General features: G+C 52.8%; 1 protein-coding gene across 1 annotated transcript in view; it reads left to right on the plus strand.

Moving 5' to 3' along the window:
• Positions 1-10,893, plus strand: part of LOC144497667 (uncharacterized) — a 129,009-nt gene extending 118,116 nt beyond the window's left edge. The window contains 4 exon segments of the mRNA XM_078219109.1: positions 786-913; positions 3,481-3,609; positions 8,321-8,464; positions 9,775-10,893. Of these exon segments, the coding sequence (XP_078075235.1) occupies positions 786-913; positions 3,481-3,609; positions 8,321-8,464; positions 9,775-10,032 (659 nt within the window). The 3' untranslated portion in view covers positions 10,033-10,893.
• The last annotated feature ends 7,385 nt before the right edge of the window (positions 10,894-18,278 follow it).

An 18,278-nucleotide genomic window follows, 5' to 3' on the forward strand; every position in this document is an offset into this window, starting at 1 on the left:
GAGTGCGTGAGTGCAGTGGGTGGTCGGGAAGGTTCAGCCTGGCGTTCACCCATCCCCGGTGTGAAGGGCGGGGGGGGCTCCTTTGCGTTACCCAAACAAACCCAAATCAACAAACTGTGGGATAGATTTAAAGTCGACTCCTTAAAGGGGAGCAACGTCAAAGTGAACAGAATCTCAAAGTAAGTTGAAAACATCAAAGCAAAATGGGATTAACTGGGTTGGAGAAACGCTCCAGCCCCCGCGGTGCCCATTGGGTGCGGAAGGCCTCGATGGGATACCAGCTTTTCAGGGACACACGGCGGCACATAGCCACAGAGGAGGGGCAGACAGTCAGGACGGGCGACTAGCTCGGCCACCTGCTGCCCGGACCTGTTAACGGCCAGCTTGGTCCAGCCCAGGAGAAGGACCACGAGGGGGTCTTCCCCCTCTGCCCGCCCCCCTCTGTACAGGGTGCCCAAAGATCAGGAGCTGCAGTGCAGCAGATATCTCAGGAAACTGGAAAAGGGCCTTTGGACAGCTTACATACACCAGTGAGCGACAAAGATGGACAGGGTGGACTTTCGCCTCCTCTTTTGGTGTCTGTCCCTCTGTATAAACAGTGGGCAGAGCCGGCCCAGTGCCAGCCGCCCCTCACTCTCACCGGCAGTGACCCAGGCGTCAGGTCCCTCCGCCAGGCCTCTTGATCCGAAGATGCAAGTTTCCTCAGTGAATCTACCAGAGGCAGCATGCAAACCGGTTCACCCGGATCTGTATCGTTATCACCCTGTTCCTCCTGTCTCCTTTAGGAATTGTCTATGGATATAAGGGCCTTCTGCTGCTTCTGGGCATCTTCCTGGCCTACGAGACCAAGAGTGTTTCCACGGAGAAGATCAATGACCACCGGGCGGTGGGGATGGCCATTTACAACGTTGCTGTAAGCAGGGTGGCGGGGGGGGGGGGGGTTGTGCCGGGGTTGCGGGGGCGGGGGGTTGATGCCAGGGGGCAGGGTTGGCAGTACGTAGGATGTGCGGGGTCCTCCTGGACTCCCTGTTCCTATTCTACTCTTGCCGCAGTTCTCTAAGCTCCGGGAAGGCAATGGCCTAGTGGTATTATCACTAGACTATTGATCCAGAAACTCAGGCTAATGTTCTGAGGACCCGGGTTCGAATCCCGCCACGGCAGATGGTGGAATTTAAATTCAATAGCAAATATCTGGAATTAAGAATCTACTGATGACCGGGAAACTATTATCGATTGTCGTAAAAACCCATCTGGTTCATTAATGTCCTTTAGGGAAGGAAATCCTTCCTGGAGAAGCTCCGCTGTCCCGCCGCCGACACTTCTTAGAAGAAATCTTAGAAACCCTACAGCACAGAAAGAGGCCATTCGGCCCATCGAGTCTGCACCGACCACAATCCCATCCAGCCCTACCCCCATATCCCTACATACTTACCCACTAATCCCTCTAACCTACGCATCCCAGGACACTAAGGGCAATTTTAGAATGGCCAATCAACCTAACCCGCACATCTTTGGACTGTGGGAGGAAACCGGAGCACCCGGAGGAAACCCACGCAGACACGGGGAGAATGTGCAAACTCCACACAGACAGTGACCCGAGCCGGGAATCGAACCCAGGTCCATGGAGCTGTGAAGCAGCAGTGCTAACCACTGTGCTACCGTGCCGCCCCGGCCTTATTCAGTGCCACCCTCCTCCAACTCAATGGCATTGATCTGCGCCTCTCCTTTGCACCCCTCCCCAACGCCAAGACCCAGAGCTGGAGTCACGCTGATAGCCCTGACCCAAGATAAGAGGGAGGTGAGGCAAGGTGAGGGTCCCGTTCCGGCCTCTGCTTCTTCCCAGTGTACTGGGGAAGGAACGAATGCTTGGTTGGCACTGCTGCCTCACAGCGCCAGGGACCCGGGTTCAATTCCGGCCTCAGGTCACTGTCTGTGTGGAGTTTGCACTTTCTCCCCGTGTCTGTGTGGGTTTCCTCCGGGTGCTCCGGTTTCCTCCCACAGTCCAAAGATGTGCGGGTTAGGTGGATTGGCCGTGCTAAATTGTCTCTTAGTGTCCCAAGATGTGTAGGTTAGGGGGATTAGTGGGGTAAATACGTGGGGTTTACAGGGATAGGTAAGATGCTTTTTTGAGAGTCCGTGCAGACCCACTGTGCAAACTGGCCTCCTTCTGCACTGTAGGGAATTCTGTGGAAAGCTGGGGATTCTATGGAATGTTCCCCGGCAGACACCCGGTGAATCAGGGTGAGGTAGTGAGGGGGGAGTGCGATTGGACACGAACAGGGACATGACACAAAGAGAATTAAACTGGAATCCCGCTGCCGTATTTCCGGATTCATGTTCATTCCCATGGCTCTCAATGGAATGGTGCAATCACACAACACGAAAGGAGACCATTCGGCCCATCGTGCCTCTGTCAGCTCTTGGGAAGTGTTGTTCAGTTAGTCCCGGCGCTCCCGTCCTCCCCACTGGCCTTGCGGGTGTTACCCTGTCAAGTATTTATCCCGCTCCCTTCCTGAAGATTTCACCGGCGAGATTCCCGTTTCCGGATCCTCACCGGATTTTTCACCTAGGTTGCCGTTTTCCACAATCCCGGATCGGGCCGTCGCTTGCAAATGTCGGAAGCTCGCAGTATTCCGATATCGATCCCCTTTCTAAAGGCTCGACCGCCACATCCAGGCGGAGGGTGGCCAGGGCAGTGCTGGAGAAGGTGTCGCCTCTGGGATGAGGGATTAAACTGAAGCCCATTCTGCAACCCCCCCCTCCCCCCGCACCCCCCCCCCCCCCCCCCGCCCCCCCCACCGCCTTCTCCCGCACCCCTCATCTCCGAACAGATCCCTCGAGCCCTGTTTGGGGGAGGACGATGGGGGAGTTCTCTCTGGCAGTGTCCTGGGCAAAGAGCCACTTCCTTTGACCAACATCACTTGATGGGGACTGGTGGGGGTGGAGGGGGAGGAAAGGAAAATGACCTGGCCGCGCTCACCTTAATGTTGGTGGGATCTTGCTGTGCAGGAATTGGCTGCCGGGTGACGTGCCTTCTAACAGTGACAATACTGGAAAGGTTCTTCATTGGACCCCGTGCTGATGAGAATTTAAATATGAAGTATATTTATTCGCGTCACATGTAGGTTTACATTAACACTGCAATGAAGTTACTGTGAAAATCCCCTAGTTGACACACTCCGGCACCTGTTCGGGTACACTGAGGGAGAATTTAGCACGGCCAATGCACCTAACCAGCACGTCTTTCGGACTGTGGGGGGGAAACCGGAGCACCCGGAGGATACCCACGCTGACACGGGGAGAACGTACAGACTCCGCACAGACGGTGACCCAAGGCTGGAATTGAACCCGGGTCCCTGGCGCTGTGGGGCAGTAGTAGTCACCACTGTGCCAGCGTGAATCGAACGGTGAGTCTTCCTTTCTGGTTGTGAGCTGCGTTGTGGGTTTGTTCTCTGATTCCAGTCTCTCTCTTCGCTCCAGGTGCTCTGTATGATCACCGCCCCGGTTACTATGATCGTCAGCAGTCAACAAGACGCGGCCTTCGCCTTCGCTTCTCTCGCAGTCGTCTTCTCCGTCTACATCACCCTGGTCGTTCTCTTCGTCCCCAAGGTTTGTACGGCCCCGCTCTTCTCGCTATCTTCTCGCGTGTCAGGGACACCGTCTACTGACCAGCCCCTGGACCCCAAACATAGAAGATGCAGCCAACAATTGAGAGTGGGGAGGACATAAGAACATAAGAAATAGGAGCAGGAGTAGGCCATCTAGCCCCTCGAGCCTGCCCCGCCATTCAATAAGATCATGGCTGATCTGACGTGGATCAGTTCCACTTACCCGCCTGATCCCTATAACCCCTAATTCCCTTACCGATCAGGAATCCATCTATCCGTGATTTAAACATATTTAACGAGGTAGCCTCCACCACTTCAGTGGGCAGAGAATTCCAGAGATTCACCACCCTCTGAGAGAAGAAGTTCCTCCTCAACTCTGTCCTAAACTGACCCCCCTTTATTTTGAGGCTGTGCCCTCTAGTTCTAGTTTCCTTTCTAAGTGGAAAGAATCTCTCCACCTCTACCCTATCCAGCCCCTTCATTATCTTATAGGTCTCTATAAGATCCCCCCTCGGCCTTCTAAATTCCAACAAGTACAAACTCAATCTGCTCAGTCTCTTCTCATAATCAACACCCCTCATCTCTGGTATCAACCTGGTGAACCTTCTCTGCACTCCCTCCAAGGCCAATATATCCTTCCGCAAATAAGGGGACCAATACTGCACACAGTATTCCAGCTGCGGCCTCACCAATGCCCTGTACAGATGCAGCAAGACATCTCTGCTTTTATATTCTATCCCCCTTGCGATATAGACCAACATCCCATTTGCCTGCTTGATCACCTGTTGCACCTGCAGACTGGGTTTTTGCGTCTCATGCACAAGGACCCCCCGGTCCCTTTGCACAGCAGCATGTTGTAATTTCTTTCCATTTAGATAATAGTCCAATTTGCTATTATTTCTTCCAAAGTGAATAACCTTGCATTTGTTAACGTTATACTCCATCTGCCAGATCCTCGCCCACTCACTCAGCCTGTCCAAATCTCTCTGCAGACCTTCTACGCCCTCCACACGATTCACTTTTCCACTTATCTTTGTGTCGTCTACAAACTTTGTTACCCTACACTCAGTCCCCTCCTCGAGATCGTCTATATAAATGGTAAATAGTTGAGGCCCCAGTACCGATCCCTGCGGCATGCCACTAGTTACCATCTGCCAACCAGAAAAGCACCCGTCTATTCCGACTCTCTGTTTCCTGTCGGATAGCCAATCCCCAATCCACACTAACACCCTACCCCCATCGCCGTGTGACCCAATCTTCTTCAGCAACCTTTTGTGAGGCACCTTATCAAACGCCTTTTGGAAATCCAAAAACACCGCATCCACCAGTTCCCCTCCGTCAACCGCACTAGTCACATCTTCATAAAAATCCAACAAGTTCGTCAAGCACGACTTTCCCCTCATGAATCCATGCTGCATCTGCTTAATCGAACCATTCTCATCCAGATGGCCTGCTATTTCTTCTTTAATGATGGATTCCAGCATTTTCCCAACTACAGACGGGGGCGGGGGTTACATTAGCTGCTGAGACTGGCTGAAACGAGGGTTGTGTTCCTTGGGATTTAATCAGTCACAGGGAGAGTTGCTCAAAGTTTACAAAATAGCACCGGGCAACAGATAGTCTGGATAGAAACGTAGAAGATCGGAGCAGGAGGAGGCCATTTGGCCCTTCAAGCCTGCTCCGCCATTCATTACGATCATGGCTGATCATCCAACTCAGTAGCCTAATCCTGCTTTCTCCCCATAACCTTTAATCCCATTCACCTCAAGTGCTATATCCAGCCGCCTCTTGAATACATTCAATGTTTTGTCATCGACTACTTCCTGTGGTACTGAATTCCACAGACTCACCACTCTTTGGGTGAAGAAATGTCTCCTCACCTCCGTCCCAAATGGTCTACCCCGAATCCTCAGACTGTGACCCCTGGTTCTGGACTCCCCCACTATCGGGAACATCCTCCCTGCATCTACCCTGTCTAGTCCTGTTAGAATTTTATAAGTCTCTATGAGATCCCCCTTCATTCGTCTGAACTTATAGAATCCCTACTTCCTCGCATCACATTTGCTTCTTTTGCAACTTTAGACCTGTCCCAACTCCTCGATCCTTTTACGAGCTGGAACAGTTTCTCCCGATCCCTCTGTCCAGCTCCCTCATGATTTTGAACATCTCTATCAAACCTTCTCTTAGCCTTCTTCTCTCCAAGGGAGAACAGTCCCAACCACTCCAACCCATCACGGCCCAGAAGGTTTATCATTCCCCGAGTTGCCTTTTTGAGGGTGAGAATTCCACCAACTTGTGGTGAAGGATCATAGAATCCCTATAGTGCCTGCATCAATTCTCTCCGTGAGAGCATCTTACCCAGACCCTATCCTCATAACCTCACATCTTTATGCTAATCCCCCTAATCTATACATCTTGAGACACTAAGGGTCAATTTAGCATGGCCAATCCACCTAACCTGCACATCTTTGGACTGAGGGAGGAAATCCACGCAGACACGGGGAGAACGTGCAGACTCCGCACAGACAGTGACCCGAGGCCGGAATTGAACCCGGGTCCCTGGCGCTGTGAGGAAGCAGTGCTAACCACTGTGCCGCTCTTATCTTTACTGGCTGGAGAGAAGTTAGAACTCGGCATCATGCAAAAATCATAGCCGGGCCTTAAGGGAATGAGATTAGGCAAGACATTTACACACATTGGGCTGGATTTTATGTATCCTTCCCCCCCAACATGACGTATAAAATAGGGCAGTGCCAACCTCACCATCTTCCTGCCCACCTTTGAACTCAGACCTATATTATAGCAGGCAATGGTGGTGAAATCGGAAGCCCTTGTGCCACATTCAAATAGATAGTCCAGGGTAAACTACACTTATTACTAAGAACAAAGAAAATTACAGCACAGGAACAGGCCCTTCGGCCCTCCGAGCCTGTGCTGACCATGCTGTCCGACTTAACTAAAACCCACTACCCTTCCGGGGACCATATCCCTCTATTCTCATCCTATTCATGTATTTGTCAAGACGCCCCTTAAAAGCCACTACCGTATCCGCTTCCACTATCTCCCCCGGCAACGGGTTCCAGGCACCCACCAACCTCGGTGTAAAAAACTTGCCTCATACATCTCCTTTAAACCTTGCCCCTCACACCTTAAACTTATGCCCTCTAGTAATTGACTCTTCCAGTCTGGGAAAAAGCCTCTGACTATCCACTCTGTCCATGCCCCTCAACCTCCATCGTTCCAGTGAGAACAAACCAACTTTCGCCAACCTCTGCTCATAGCTAATGCCCTCCATACCAGGCAACATCCTGGTAAATCTTTTCTGTACCCTCTCCAAAGCCTCCACCACGACCCTAATAGACACTGATAATACAGTGGCCAGGTCAGGAAGGAAAGGTTGGGGGGGAGGTTTGGAGGGGAGGAGGGTTGGAGGGGAAGGGGATGGAGGGGGAGGGGTTGGAGGGGGAGGGGGTGGAGGGGAAGGGGTTGGAGGGGAAGGGGGTGGAGGGGAAGGGGTTGGGGGGGAAGGGGGTGGAGGGGGGGAGAAGTTTCTATCCTCAGAGACTGCCATTTGCCCCACCCCAGGTCCACTCGCTGTGGGGAGATACCGAACAGGCTGGGGGCTCCTTTCTCCAAGAGGGAGAAGGTTAAGGGTTGAGCTGAGAGGAATTACTAAGGGGTTGTTCTGGTAAACCCGGGCCAAGAATATACTGGAGGCGGAGTTAGAACGGTTTTCAAATCTGTGAGAGACTCAAACACAGAGAGTTGTCAGGGATTTGGAATCCTAGAATCCCTATAGTGCAGAAAGAGGCCATTCGACCCATCGAGCCTGCACTGACAACAATCCCACCCGTAACCCCACATAGTTACCCTGCTCATCCCCCTGACACAAGTGTCAATTTAACATGGCCAATCGACCTAACCGCATATCTTTGGACTGTGGGAGAAAACCGGAGGAAACCCACGCAGACACGGGGAGAATGTGCAAACTCCGCAACAGGCAGTGACTCAAGGCTGGAATTGAACCCAGGTCCCTGGCGCTGTGAGGCAGCAGTGCTAGCCACTGTACCACCGTGCTGCCCAGACACCCTGCGCTGCCTGGGAGAGAATGGTGGAGGTGGATTCTACCACAGATTTCAAAAGAGAGCTGGATAGATATTCAAAGCGATAGATTTGGAGAACGATGGAGAGAGGGCTGGAGAATGGGATTAGCTGGGGAGCCGGTACAGACTTGATGAGCCGAATGGCCTCCTGTGCTATAAAATTGGATGTGATACTATTGTTATTGAGGGGGGAGGCAGGGCAGGAAAGCAGAGTAAAGATTACAAAACCGATGAGCTTATTGAGTGGTGGAGACAGGCCAAATGGCCTTCCCTGCTCCTATTTCCAATAAACTGCTGGAATAGCGCCGTGTGGTCTGTTGTGTTGCATCGGAGAGGGGGCACAGAGAGCACTTTGGTTCTGGCGTCTCACCTGAGAAAGATGGGCCCCTCTGGGGGCACGGGGCACTCGCGCAGTACAACTCAGAGCGCCATCCCCTGGCACGGGGAATCTCGGACCCATGGCATGCTGACTGAGAGGAAAGGGCGCTAGCCCGTTTCTCACTCCCCCCCCCCCGCCCCCCCCCCCCCCCCCCCACCCCCTCCCATTTGGGGTGGGACAGGACGGGTGTGAAACGCTCACTAAGATGTGTGCCCGTGTCTCGGTGACAGATGCGGAGGTTGATCACGCGAGGGGAGTGGCAGTCGGAGCAGCAAGATACCATGAAGACCGGCTCCTCCACCAACAACAATGATGAGGAGAAATCCCGACAACTGGAGAAGGAGAACCGGGAGCTGGAGAAGATCATCGCCGAGGTTCGTCGGGGCTGGGGAGAGGCATACCCGCTGGGTGCGGCAGGGGGGCATGTGTGCTGGGTGCAGCGGGGGGGGCATGCCTACTGGGTGCAGCGGGGGGGGGGCATGCCTACTGGGGGTGGGGGGCATGCCTACTGGGTGCAGCAGGGGGGGCATGCCTGCTGGGTGCGGGGGTGAAGGGGGGTCATGCCTGCTGGGTGCGGGGGTGGGGGGCATGCCTACTGGGTGCGGTGGGGGGGGCATGCCTACTGGGTGCAGGGGTGGGGGCATGCCTACTGGGTGCAGCAGGGGGGGAATGCCTGCTGGGTGCGGGGGTGAAGGGGGGTCATGCCTGCTGGGTGCGGGGGTGGGGGGCATGCCTACTGGGTGCGGTGGGGGGGGCATGCTTACTGGGTGCGGGGGTGAAGGGGGGTCATGCCTGCTGGGTACGGTGGGGGGGCATGCCTGCTGGGTTCGGAGAGAGGCATGCCTGCTGGGTTCGGAGAGAGGCATGCCTGCTGGGTTCGGAGAGAGGCATGCCTGCTGGGTTCGGAGAGAGGCATGCCTGCTGGGTTCGGAGAGAGGCATGCCTGCTGGGTACGGTGGGGGTAGGGGATGAGAAAGTGGGTGCAGCGGGGGACGGGTGAGAAAGCGCATCATCACTTCCCAGGAACGTTCGGCCCAGCTCCCCCCAAATGGGGACAGAACGCAGAGGCCATTCCCCGAGCCCCCCCCGGATTTTATCTCAGGAGAGGCTGCGTTGGAAACATCCGGCTGGGGTTGGCCGATTCTACCGTGCCCCGGGTTGGACACATTTTGGGGTGGGGCCGGTTCTATCAGTGGCGAGGGCAAGTCGAGGGTTAAAATCGCTCTCGGGCAGCATCTCATAGAATGTGTACAGTGCAGGAGGAGGCCATTCGGCCCATCGAGTCTGCACTGACAACAATCCCACCCAGGTCCTATTCCCGAATCCCCGAAATGCAGACAATTGGGACTAGCTTAGGGGTTTAAAAAAAAGGGATGGCATGGGCAGGTTGGGCCGAAGGGCCTGTTTCCATGCTGTAAACCTCGATGACTCTGTGACTGGGAGTGTCTGACGGACGAGTGGCTGATCTGTGACTCTATCTGTCGCTGCCCTTTAAGTGGATTCTGCCCGAGAGGAATTCCGGTTTCACTGGGGGACGGGGGGGTGTGGGCGGGGGGTGGGGTGGGGGGGAATGGGGGTAGAAGAACGGGGCGCGGACCCGCTCCCCTTGGGGATGGGTGTTCGCTCGCTTTACCGCCAGTGGTGCCCCCGTGGTTTGACCTGCTCCGTTTCCCCCCCCCCGCAGAAGGAAGAGCGAATCTCGGAGCTCCGGCAACAGCTGTACGAGCGGCAGCAGCTGCGTTCCCGGCGGCGCCCGTCCAGCGCCGCCAAGGAGAACTTCACGGACAACCACTTCGGCAACTCCTCCACGGCAACGGGCACCATCTCCTCCCTCTACCAGCCCGGCCTGCCCCTGGTGAAGTGCCTGGTCTCCGGCGAGCAGACTGACAAGCTGGGCCGCAACAACTGTGACGGCAGCCGGGTCCACCTGCTCTACAAGTGACGGCGGACGGGGGGGTCGCGGGGTCACCCCGAGCACCGGCTCAGGTGACTGTGGGGCAGGGGGAAGGGGGGGGGGGGTCCTCCGGACCAACGAGCGCATCCTCCTGGCGGGCGGACGGGGAGGGGGGGGCGATGAGGGGGAGGGGGGGTGCTCAGGGAATGGCCTCTGCGTTCTGTCTGCCTGCTCACACCACTGAATAGACCCCACCACAGCCCAATCCCCCTTCCCCACCAGAAACAGGGCACAAAACTCCAAGCAAAACCCCCAAGCCTGGACGCCATGGAAACCCAATCTCTTTTTCCTTTAAAGTTTAGGAAGTTTTAAAGTTTATTTATTAGCGGCACAAGTACAAAGAACAGTACAAAGAACAGTACAGCACTGAACAGGCCCTTTGGGCCTCCAAACCTGCACCAATCATGATGCCCTAACTTGTCTAAAACCGTCTGCACTTATCCTTCCATTCCCGTCCTGTTCATGTATTAGCAGATTTACATTAGGCTTACATTAACACTGCAATGAAGTTCTCCAGACAGTAAAGCTGCAGGAATCCCTCTGGTCTCTGTTTTTTTTCTGTTTTTTGACAGCCATCTTTTAAAATCCTTTCGAGTTTTGTTCGCATGGTAGAATCCTTCACTGACTTGGAAATACATCGGCCGTTCCCTCACTGTCGCTGGGTCAAAATCCTGTAACTCCCTCCCTCTAACAGCGCAGTGGGTGTACCTACACCACAGGGACTGTGGGGCGGGGGGGGGGGGTCACGAAGGCGGCTCACCCACCACCTTCTCGAGGGGCAGTTAGGGACGGGCTATCAAATTGCTGGGCCCAGCCAGGGAGGCCCAAATCCCCACGAGAGAGAGAGTAACCACTGCCGTTTACAATATAGTAAGAAGTTTAACAACACCAGGTTAAAGTCCAACAGGTTTATTTGGTAGCAAAAGCCACACAAGCTTTCGAGGCTCTGAGCCCCTTCTTCAGGTGAAGAAGGGGCTCAGAGCCTCGAAAGCTTGTGTGGCTTTTGCTACCAAATAAACCTGTTGGACTTTAACCTGGTGTTGTTAAACTTCTTACTGTGTTTACCCCAGTCCAACGCCGGCATCTCCACATCATGTTTACAATATAACCAACCCTCGGCAACCAGGAGACTATTTCACCCAGAGATACCCCGTACCAGCGCGGTTACACCGTCCCGCCATGAATTGGGATTCTTATCCCCACACATCGCCCATCGACAAAGCTTCAATTCTGGGGAGGCACTTCCCCAGAATCCGTGCGCTAAATAATTCACGTGGGGACTGTTTTTATTTCTGAAGGGGTTAAACCCCCCCCCTGCTCCCCCTGACAACACCACCCCCCCTGCCCCCGGCCACTGTTTCAAAGGCCCGGCCCCACCTCCTGTGTCGATATTGTTAAATTAGAGACAATCACAGAATAGTTATGGTCCAGGAGGAAGCCCATTCGGCCCATCCTGTCTGTACCAACTCTCCCAATGATAGTCATGAAGGGCCGAATGGCCTCCTCCTGCTCCTATCTGCTTCTTCAATGACTTAGTGCCATTCTCCTGCCTTTTTCCCCCTACCCCTGCACATTGTTTCTATTCAACAATCCTCTAATTCCCTCCCGAATGCCTCGATTGAACCTGCCTCCATCACACTCTGGGCCAGTGCATTCCAGATCCCCGACCACTCGCTGCGTGAAAAAGTATTTCCTCATATCACATTTGCTCCTTTTGCAAATCTCTTTAAATCTGTGCCCTCTCGCTCTCGATCCTTGGATCCAGTTTCTCCCTATCTCCTCTATCCAGGCCCCCCCCTCCGCCCGACCTCCGGATTTTGAACACCTCGATCAAATCTCCTCTCAGCCTTCTTCAAACTTGCTCGATTGTTGCTGGTCTGGATCCAGTTTCAGCCCCAACTTCTCTCTTCAGCCTGGGAAGGTTGGGGATGCAGTGGGAAGGGGAGGGGGATGCATGGGAGAATGCAATGGGTCGGGGAGTGAGGGCGGAGGAGGGGGGGGCGGGTAATACGAACCACGGAAGAGACGATTTCAATCTTCAATGCGATCGACATTCAAAACGGAACCTACCCAGGATTTTCCCTGGGACCCTGAAGGGCTCTCTAATAGTCCAGACTTAGACAATCCCTCCCCCAACCTCCCCCGGCCTCGCCATGATGTAATGCTGGTTACAATATTTATTTAGTCAGTATGGAGGGAAGTTGGAGGTCTCAGGGGCTGGGCTGCTGTGTGCCAAGTTGTCCTCCCCGCGCCAGCTCTCTTCCAGAGCTTTGGGGCCAAGCAGTCGCTGGATTCTTATGACTGGGGCAGGGCGTGAACGGTGCCCCAGCGGGAGGAAGCACCGTCCGGTGAACAATTCAGGGCGCAGAGAGAGGCCATTGCTCGTACCACATGGGGCTTGGCCAGTGCAGCGGCATTAGTCGTACCCCGGGCGGAATTGGAAGGGTGGGCCGGCGCGCAAAACAGGCGGCATCGTATCGGTACGGCCCCCCCCTCAGCCCCCCGCCCCCTGCACGCCCGGTCCGGTTCGCTCATTGGACTTGACAGGTTAATTCTGCTTCTCTCTTCACAGATGCTGCCAGACCTGTTTAGTATTTGTTTCCCCAGCATCTCCTGCTTTTATTTAGATCTGAAATTCCGTCACCTTGACTTCACCGGCGCTGAGTATCAGCCCCGTGGGGGGGTGGGAGGAGAACGGCCATTAGTCATAGCAGCAGAATTAGGCCATTCGGCCCATCCTGTCTGCTCCACCACTCAATGAGATCATGACTGATCTGAGGTGATAGTCCTCTTTGTGGGTGGCGCGGCGGCACAGTGGTTAGCACTGCTGCCTCACAGCGTCAGGGACCCGGGTTCAATTCCTGGCTTGGGCCACTGTCTGCGTGGAGTCTGCACGTTCTCCCCGTGTCTGTGTGGGTTTCCTGATGTGGAGATGCCGGCGTTGGACTGGGGTAAACACAGTAAGAAGTTTAACAACACCAGGTTAAAGTCCAACAGGTTTATTTGGTAGCAAAAGCCACACAAGCTTTCGAGGCTCTGAGCCCCTTCTTCAGGTGAGTGGGAATTCTGTTCACAAACAGAACTTATAAGACACAGACTCAATTTACATGAATAATGGTTGGAATGCGAATACTTACAACTAATCCAGTCTTTAAGAAACAAAACAATGGGAGTGGGGAGAGCATCAAGACAGGCTAAAAAGATGTGTATTGTCTCCAGACAAGACAGCCAGTGAAACTCTGCAGGTCCACGCAACTGTGGGAGTTACAAATAGTGTGACATAAATTCTGATTCTAGGATCGCATGATAAAGACTCAGGAGGAAAAAAGCAGAAATATTTATGTGAAATAGTGTGACATAAACCCAATATCCCGGTTGAGGCCGTCCTTGTGTGTGCGGAACCTGGCTATCAGTTTCTGCTCCGCGACTCTGCGCTGTCGTGTGTCGCGAAGGCCGCCTTGGAGAACGCTTACCCGAATATCAGAGGCCGAATGCCACACTCCCACACTCCAAAGATGTTAGGTGGATTGGCCATGCCAAATTGTCCCTAGTGGCAGGGGGATTAACAGGGTAAATATATAGAGACTTATAAGATAATGCGGGGGCTGGATAGGGTGGAGGCGGAGAGATTCTTTCCACTTAGTAAGGAAGTTAAAACTAGAGGACACAGCCTCAAAATAAAGGGGGGTCGGTTTAAGACAGAGTTGAGGAGGAACTTCTTCTCCCAGAGGGTGGTGAATCTCTGGAATTCTCTGCCCACTGAGTTGGTGGAGGCTACCTCGCTGAATATATTTAAAGCGCGGATGGATGGATTCCTGATCGGTAAGGGAATTAAGGGTTATGGGGATCAGGCGGGTAAGTGGTACTGATCCACGTCAGATCAGCCATGATCTTATTGAATGGCGGGGCAGGCTCGAGGGGCTAGATGGCCTACTCCTGCTCCTATTTCTTATGTTCTTATGTTCTTATATGTTGCTATGGGGAAGGGCCAGGGTGGGATCGTTGCCAGTGCAGGCTCGATGGGCCAAATGGCTTCCTTCTGCACTGTAGGATTCTATGATTCTATCTCCACTTTCTCGCCTTATCCCCATAACCCTCGATTCCCTTACTGATTAAAAATCTATCTCAGTCTTGAACACATTTAACGGCCCAGTCTCTACCGCCCTCTGCGGAAAAGAATTCCACACATTTATTAAAGTAAAATAAAGTTGCCATAGTCCCAGATGCTGCTCTGCCCTTTGAGGGGGAGAGCTGACTGGTGGTGATTTAACCCGAGGATCACCACACCTCAGGTGATGGGCAAGGTTGAGAAGGCGGGGCCTTCATGAGTGACCGTAGCTGGTACGGGAATTGAAGCCATGCTGTTGGCATCACTCTGCATCACAAACCAGCCATCGAGCCAACTGAGCTAAACCTTACAGAGTCACTACCCTCTGAGAGGGGAAATTACTCCTTATCTCTGCCTTAAATGGGCTCTTACTCTGAGATGATGCCCTCTGGAAGGGCAAACAATCTCTCTCAGCATCTACCCTGTTAGGCCCCGTGGGTATCTTACATGTCAATCATAGTGCAGAAGGAGGCCATTCAGTCCATCGAGTGTGCAGTGACCACAATCCTACCCCAGGCCTCTACCACGTAAACGCATGTGGTCACCCTGCCAATCCCCCTGACACTACGGGGTAACTTAAAGTAAAGTTTATTTATTAGTTTATTTATTAGTCACAAGTGAGGCTTACATTAACACTGCAATGAAGTTAGTGTGAAATTCCCCTAGTCGCCACATTCCAGCGCTTGTTCGGGTCAATGCACCCTAACCAGCGCATCTTTCAGACTGTGGGAGATTAGCCATTTAACATGGTCAATCAACCTAACCCGCAAAGCTTGGCCTGTGGGACGAAAGCGGAGCACCCGGAGGAAACCCTCGCAGACACGGGGAGAACGTGCAAACTCCACACAGTGAGCCGAGGTCTGCTTTGAACCCGGGTCCCTGACGCTGTGAGACAGGAGCGCTAACCACTGTGCCACCGCGCTGCCCTCATGTCTCAATCAGGTCGCCTCTCATTTTTCTAAGGCTATCAGATGCAATTCCATCTGGTTTCCCGCCCCCCAAGTTCAATTGCAACGTGGTCTAATCGGGAGCCAGATGCAGTGTGGGCCTGTTGCTCCTCTCTGCCCTCAGGCTCTGCACCGTCCTGTTCTCCCACCGCGCTGAGTAACGCCGTCCCTACTCCGCACAGTTTTAATTTTAGAGCGTTGTGGCCGTCTCGTCTGTGTTCCTCCAAAACAAGAGTCACGTTCGCTTCCTGAGCCGTGCTGTGTCCGACTGTACAAGCTGCTACTTTAGCGTGCTGTAGTGGTTTGGAGCCGTGTTGTCCTATTATATTGGAAAAGTGAATGGTGATCATTAGCGATGTACATTGCACCAACCGGTATAGGATTCGACATCTCCAGATGCATGGATGGTACTGCCACCACACACTCACTGTAATCAGAAAGGACTTATTTCTAATAAAACACCTCTGTATATTCTGTACCTCGTGGTTGTTGTTACGCTTATTATAATCGCTCACCTTCTGGCCCCAGGGTCTTTTTCTTTTCATTTATTCATTTTTATGGGATCATAGAATCCCTACAATGCAAAAGGAGGCCATTCGGCCCATCGCGTCTGCACCGACCACAATCCCACCCAGGCCCTATCCCCATATCTCTCAAATTTATTTACCCTGCTAATCCCCCTGACACTAGGGTCAATTTTAGCATGGCCAATCCACCTAACCCGCACATCTATGGACTGTGGGAGGAGACTGGAGCACCCGGAGGAAACCCACGCAGACACGGGAAGAACGTGCAAACTCCACTCAGACAGTGACCCGAGCCGGGAATCGAACGCGGATCCCTGGAGCTGTGAGGCAGCAGTGCTAACCACTGTGCTACCTGGATGTGGGTTGGGCCAGCAGTTATTGCTCATCCCTCACTGCCCTCCATTTCAGAAGGCATTTGCAAGTCAACCGCTGTGCCTCACATGTAGGCCAGACCGGGTAAGGAGGGCAGATTTCCTTCCCTGAAGGGACATTAGTGAACCAGATGGGTTTTTTTTTAAAAACAACAATTAACAATGGTCACCATTAGACTTTGAATTCCAATTTTTAATTGAATTCAAATGTTACCATCTGCCGTGGTGGGATTCGAACACCCGGCTCCCGGAGCATTATCCTGGGTCTTCGGATGACTAGTCCGGTGACAATACCACTACGCCACCGCCTCCCTGTACTGAATTGTGAGCTAAGGTGATAAGGTACATGAGGAGCGCTGGCCCTGGCGACATTATAAAAGGCGGCGGGAAAGGCTTTCCGGGGAAGTTGCAGCATTTGCGGTGGTCTTTGGGACAGAGGGTCAGGGATATGAATCCCACCCAATACAAGCACCTCAAAATCAAAGGGCAGCACTCCAGTGCAGTATTGCGGGGGAGCATTGTACTGTCTTTTAGCTAAACCAAGGGCCCCATCTGTTCTCTCAAATCACATAGAAATGTAAAATGTGAGAGCAGGAGTAAGCCATTTGGCCCTTTGAGCCTGCTCCGCCATTCACTATGATGAAGGGGAATCCTCTATCTGATACTGCCGTCCTCTCTCCCTACCCCTTTGTGCCTCTAGTGTCTAGAAATCTATTTCCTTCTGTAATACATTCAGTGACTTGGCCTCCACGGCCTTCTGTCGTAGAGAATTCCACAGGTTCACCCTCCTCTGAGTGAAGAAATTTCTCCTCGTCACAATCCTACCCCGTATCCTGAGACTGTGACCCCTGGTTCCAGACAACCTCCACCCCACCACCACCCCCACCCCTCCGCCCCCCCCCCCCCCGCCCCCCCCCCCCCCCCCGCCCCCCCCGCCCCTCCCCCTGGCCCAGCTAGAAGATACAACATCCCTGATCTAGTCTGTCTCCATCCCTGTCAGAATTTTATACCTTTCAATTAAATCCCTCCCCCCATTCTTCTAAACTCCAGGGAATACAGGCCCAGTTGACCCAATCTGTCCTGACATGACAATCCTGCCATCCCATGGATCAGTCTGGTGAACCTTCAGTGCACTCCCTCTATGACAAGGATATCATAGCGAAGAAAGGATATCATAGTCAAGACAATGAAGGAAGTTATCTCCAATTGCAACGGGATCTTGATCAATTGGGCCAGTGGGCTGATGAATGGCAGATGGGGTTTAATTTAGACAAATGCGAGGTGATGCATTTTGGTAGATTGAACCAGGGCAGGACTTACTCAGTTGATAGTAGGGCGTTGAGGAGAGTCATAGAACAAAGAGATCTAGAGGTACATGTTCATAGCTCCTTGGAGGTGGAGTCACAAGTGGACAGAGTGGTGAAGAAGGCATTCAGCATGCTCGGTTTCATCGGTCAGAACATTGAATACAGGAGTTGGGACGTCTTGTTGAAGTTGTACAAGACATTGGTAAGGCCACACTTGGAATACTGTGTACAGTTCTGGTCACCCTATTATAGAAAGGATATTATTAAACTAGAAAGAGTTCAGAAAAGATTTACTAGGATGCTACCAGGACTTAATGGATTGAGTTATAAGGAGAGGCTGGATAGACTGAGACTTTTTTCTCTGGAGCGTAGGAGGCTGAGGGGTGATCTTATAGAGGTCTATAAAATAATGAGGGGCACAGATCAGCTAGATAGTCAATATCTTTTCCCAAAGGTAGGGGAGTCTAAAACTAGAGGGCATAGGTTTAAGGTGCGAGGGGAGAGATACAGAAGTGTCCAGAGGGGCAGTTTTTTCACACAGAGAGTGTCTGGAACAACCTGCCAGAGGTAGTAGTAGAGGCAGGTACAATTTTGTCTTTTAAAAAGCATTTAGATAGTTACATGGGTACGATGGGTATAGAGGGATATGGGCCAAATGCGGGCAATTGGGATTAGCTTAGGGGTTTTTAAAAAAAGGGGCAGCATGGACAAGTTGGACCGAAGGGCCTGTTTCCATGCTGTAAACATCTATGACTCTTTCCTTTCTTAGATAAGGAGACCAAAATTGCCACAATACCCCAGGTGTGGTCTCACCAAGGCCCTGTACAGCTGCAGTTAAAAATCCTTGCTCCTGTACTCAAGACCTCTTGCAATGAAGACCAACGTACCATTTGTCTTTCTACATGTTTGCTGCACCTGCATGCTTGTTTTCAGTGACTGGTATATAAGGACAACACCTGTCCCTTTGTACATCA

Source organism: Mustelus asterias, chromosome 8 (assembly GCF_964213995.1).
Source record: "Mustelus asterias chromosome 8, sMusAst1.hap1.1, whole genome shotgun sequence".
NCBI lineage: Eukaryota > Metazoa > Chordata > Chondrichthyes > Carcharhiniformes > Triakidae > Mustelus > Mustelus asterias.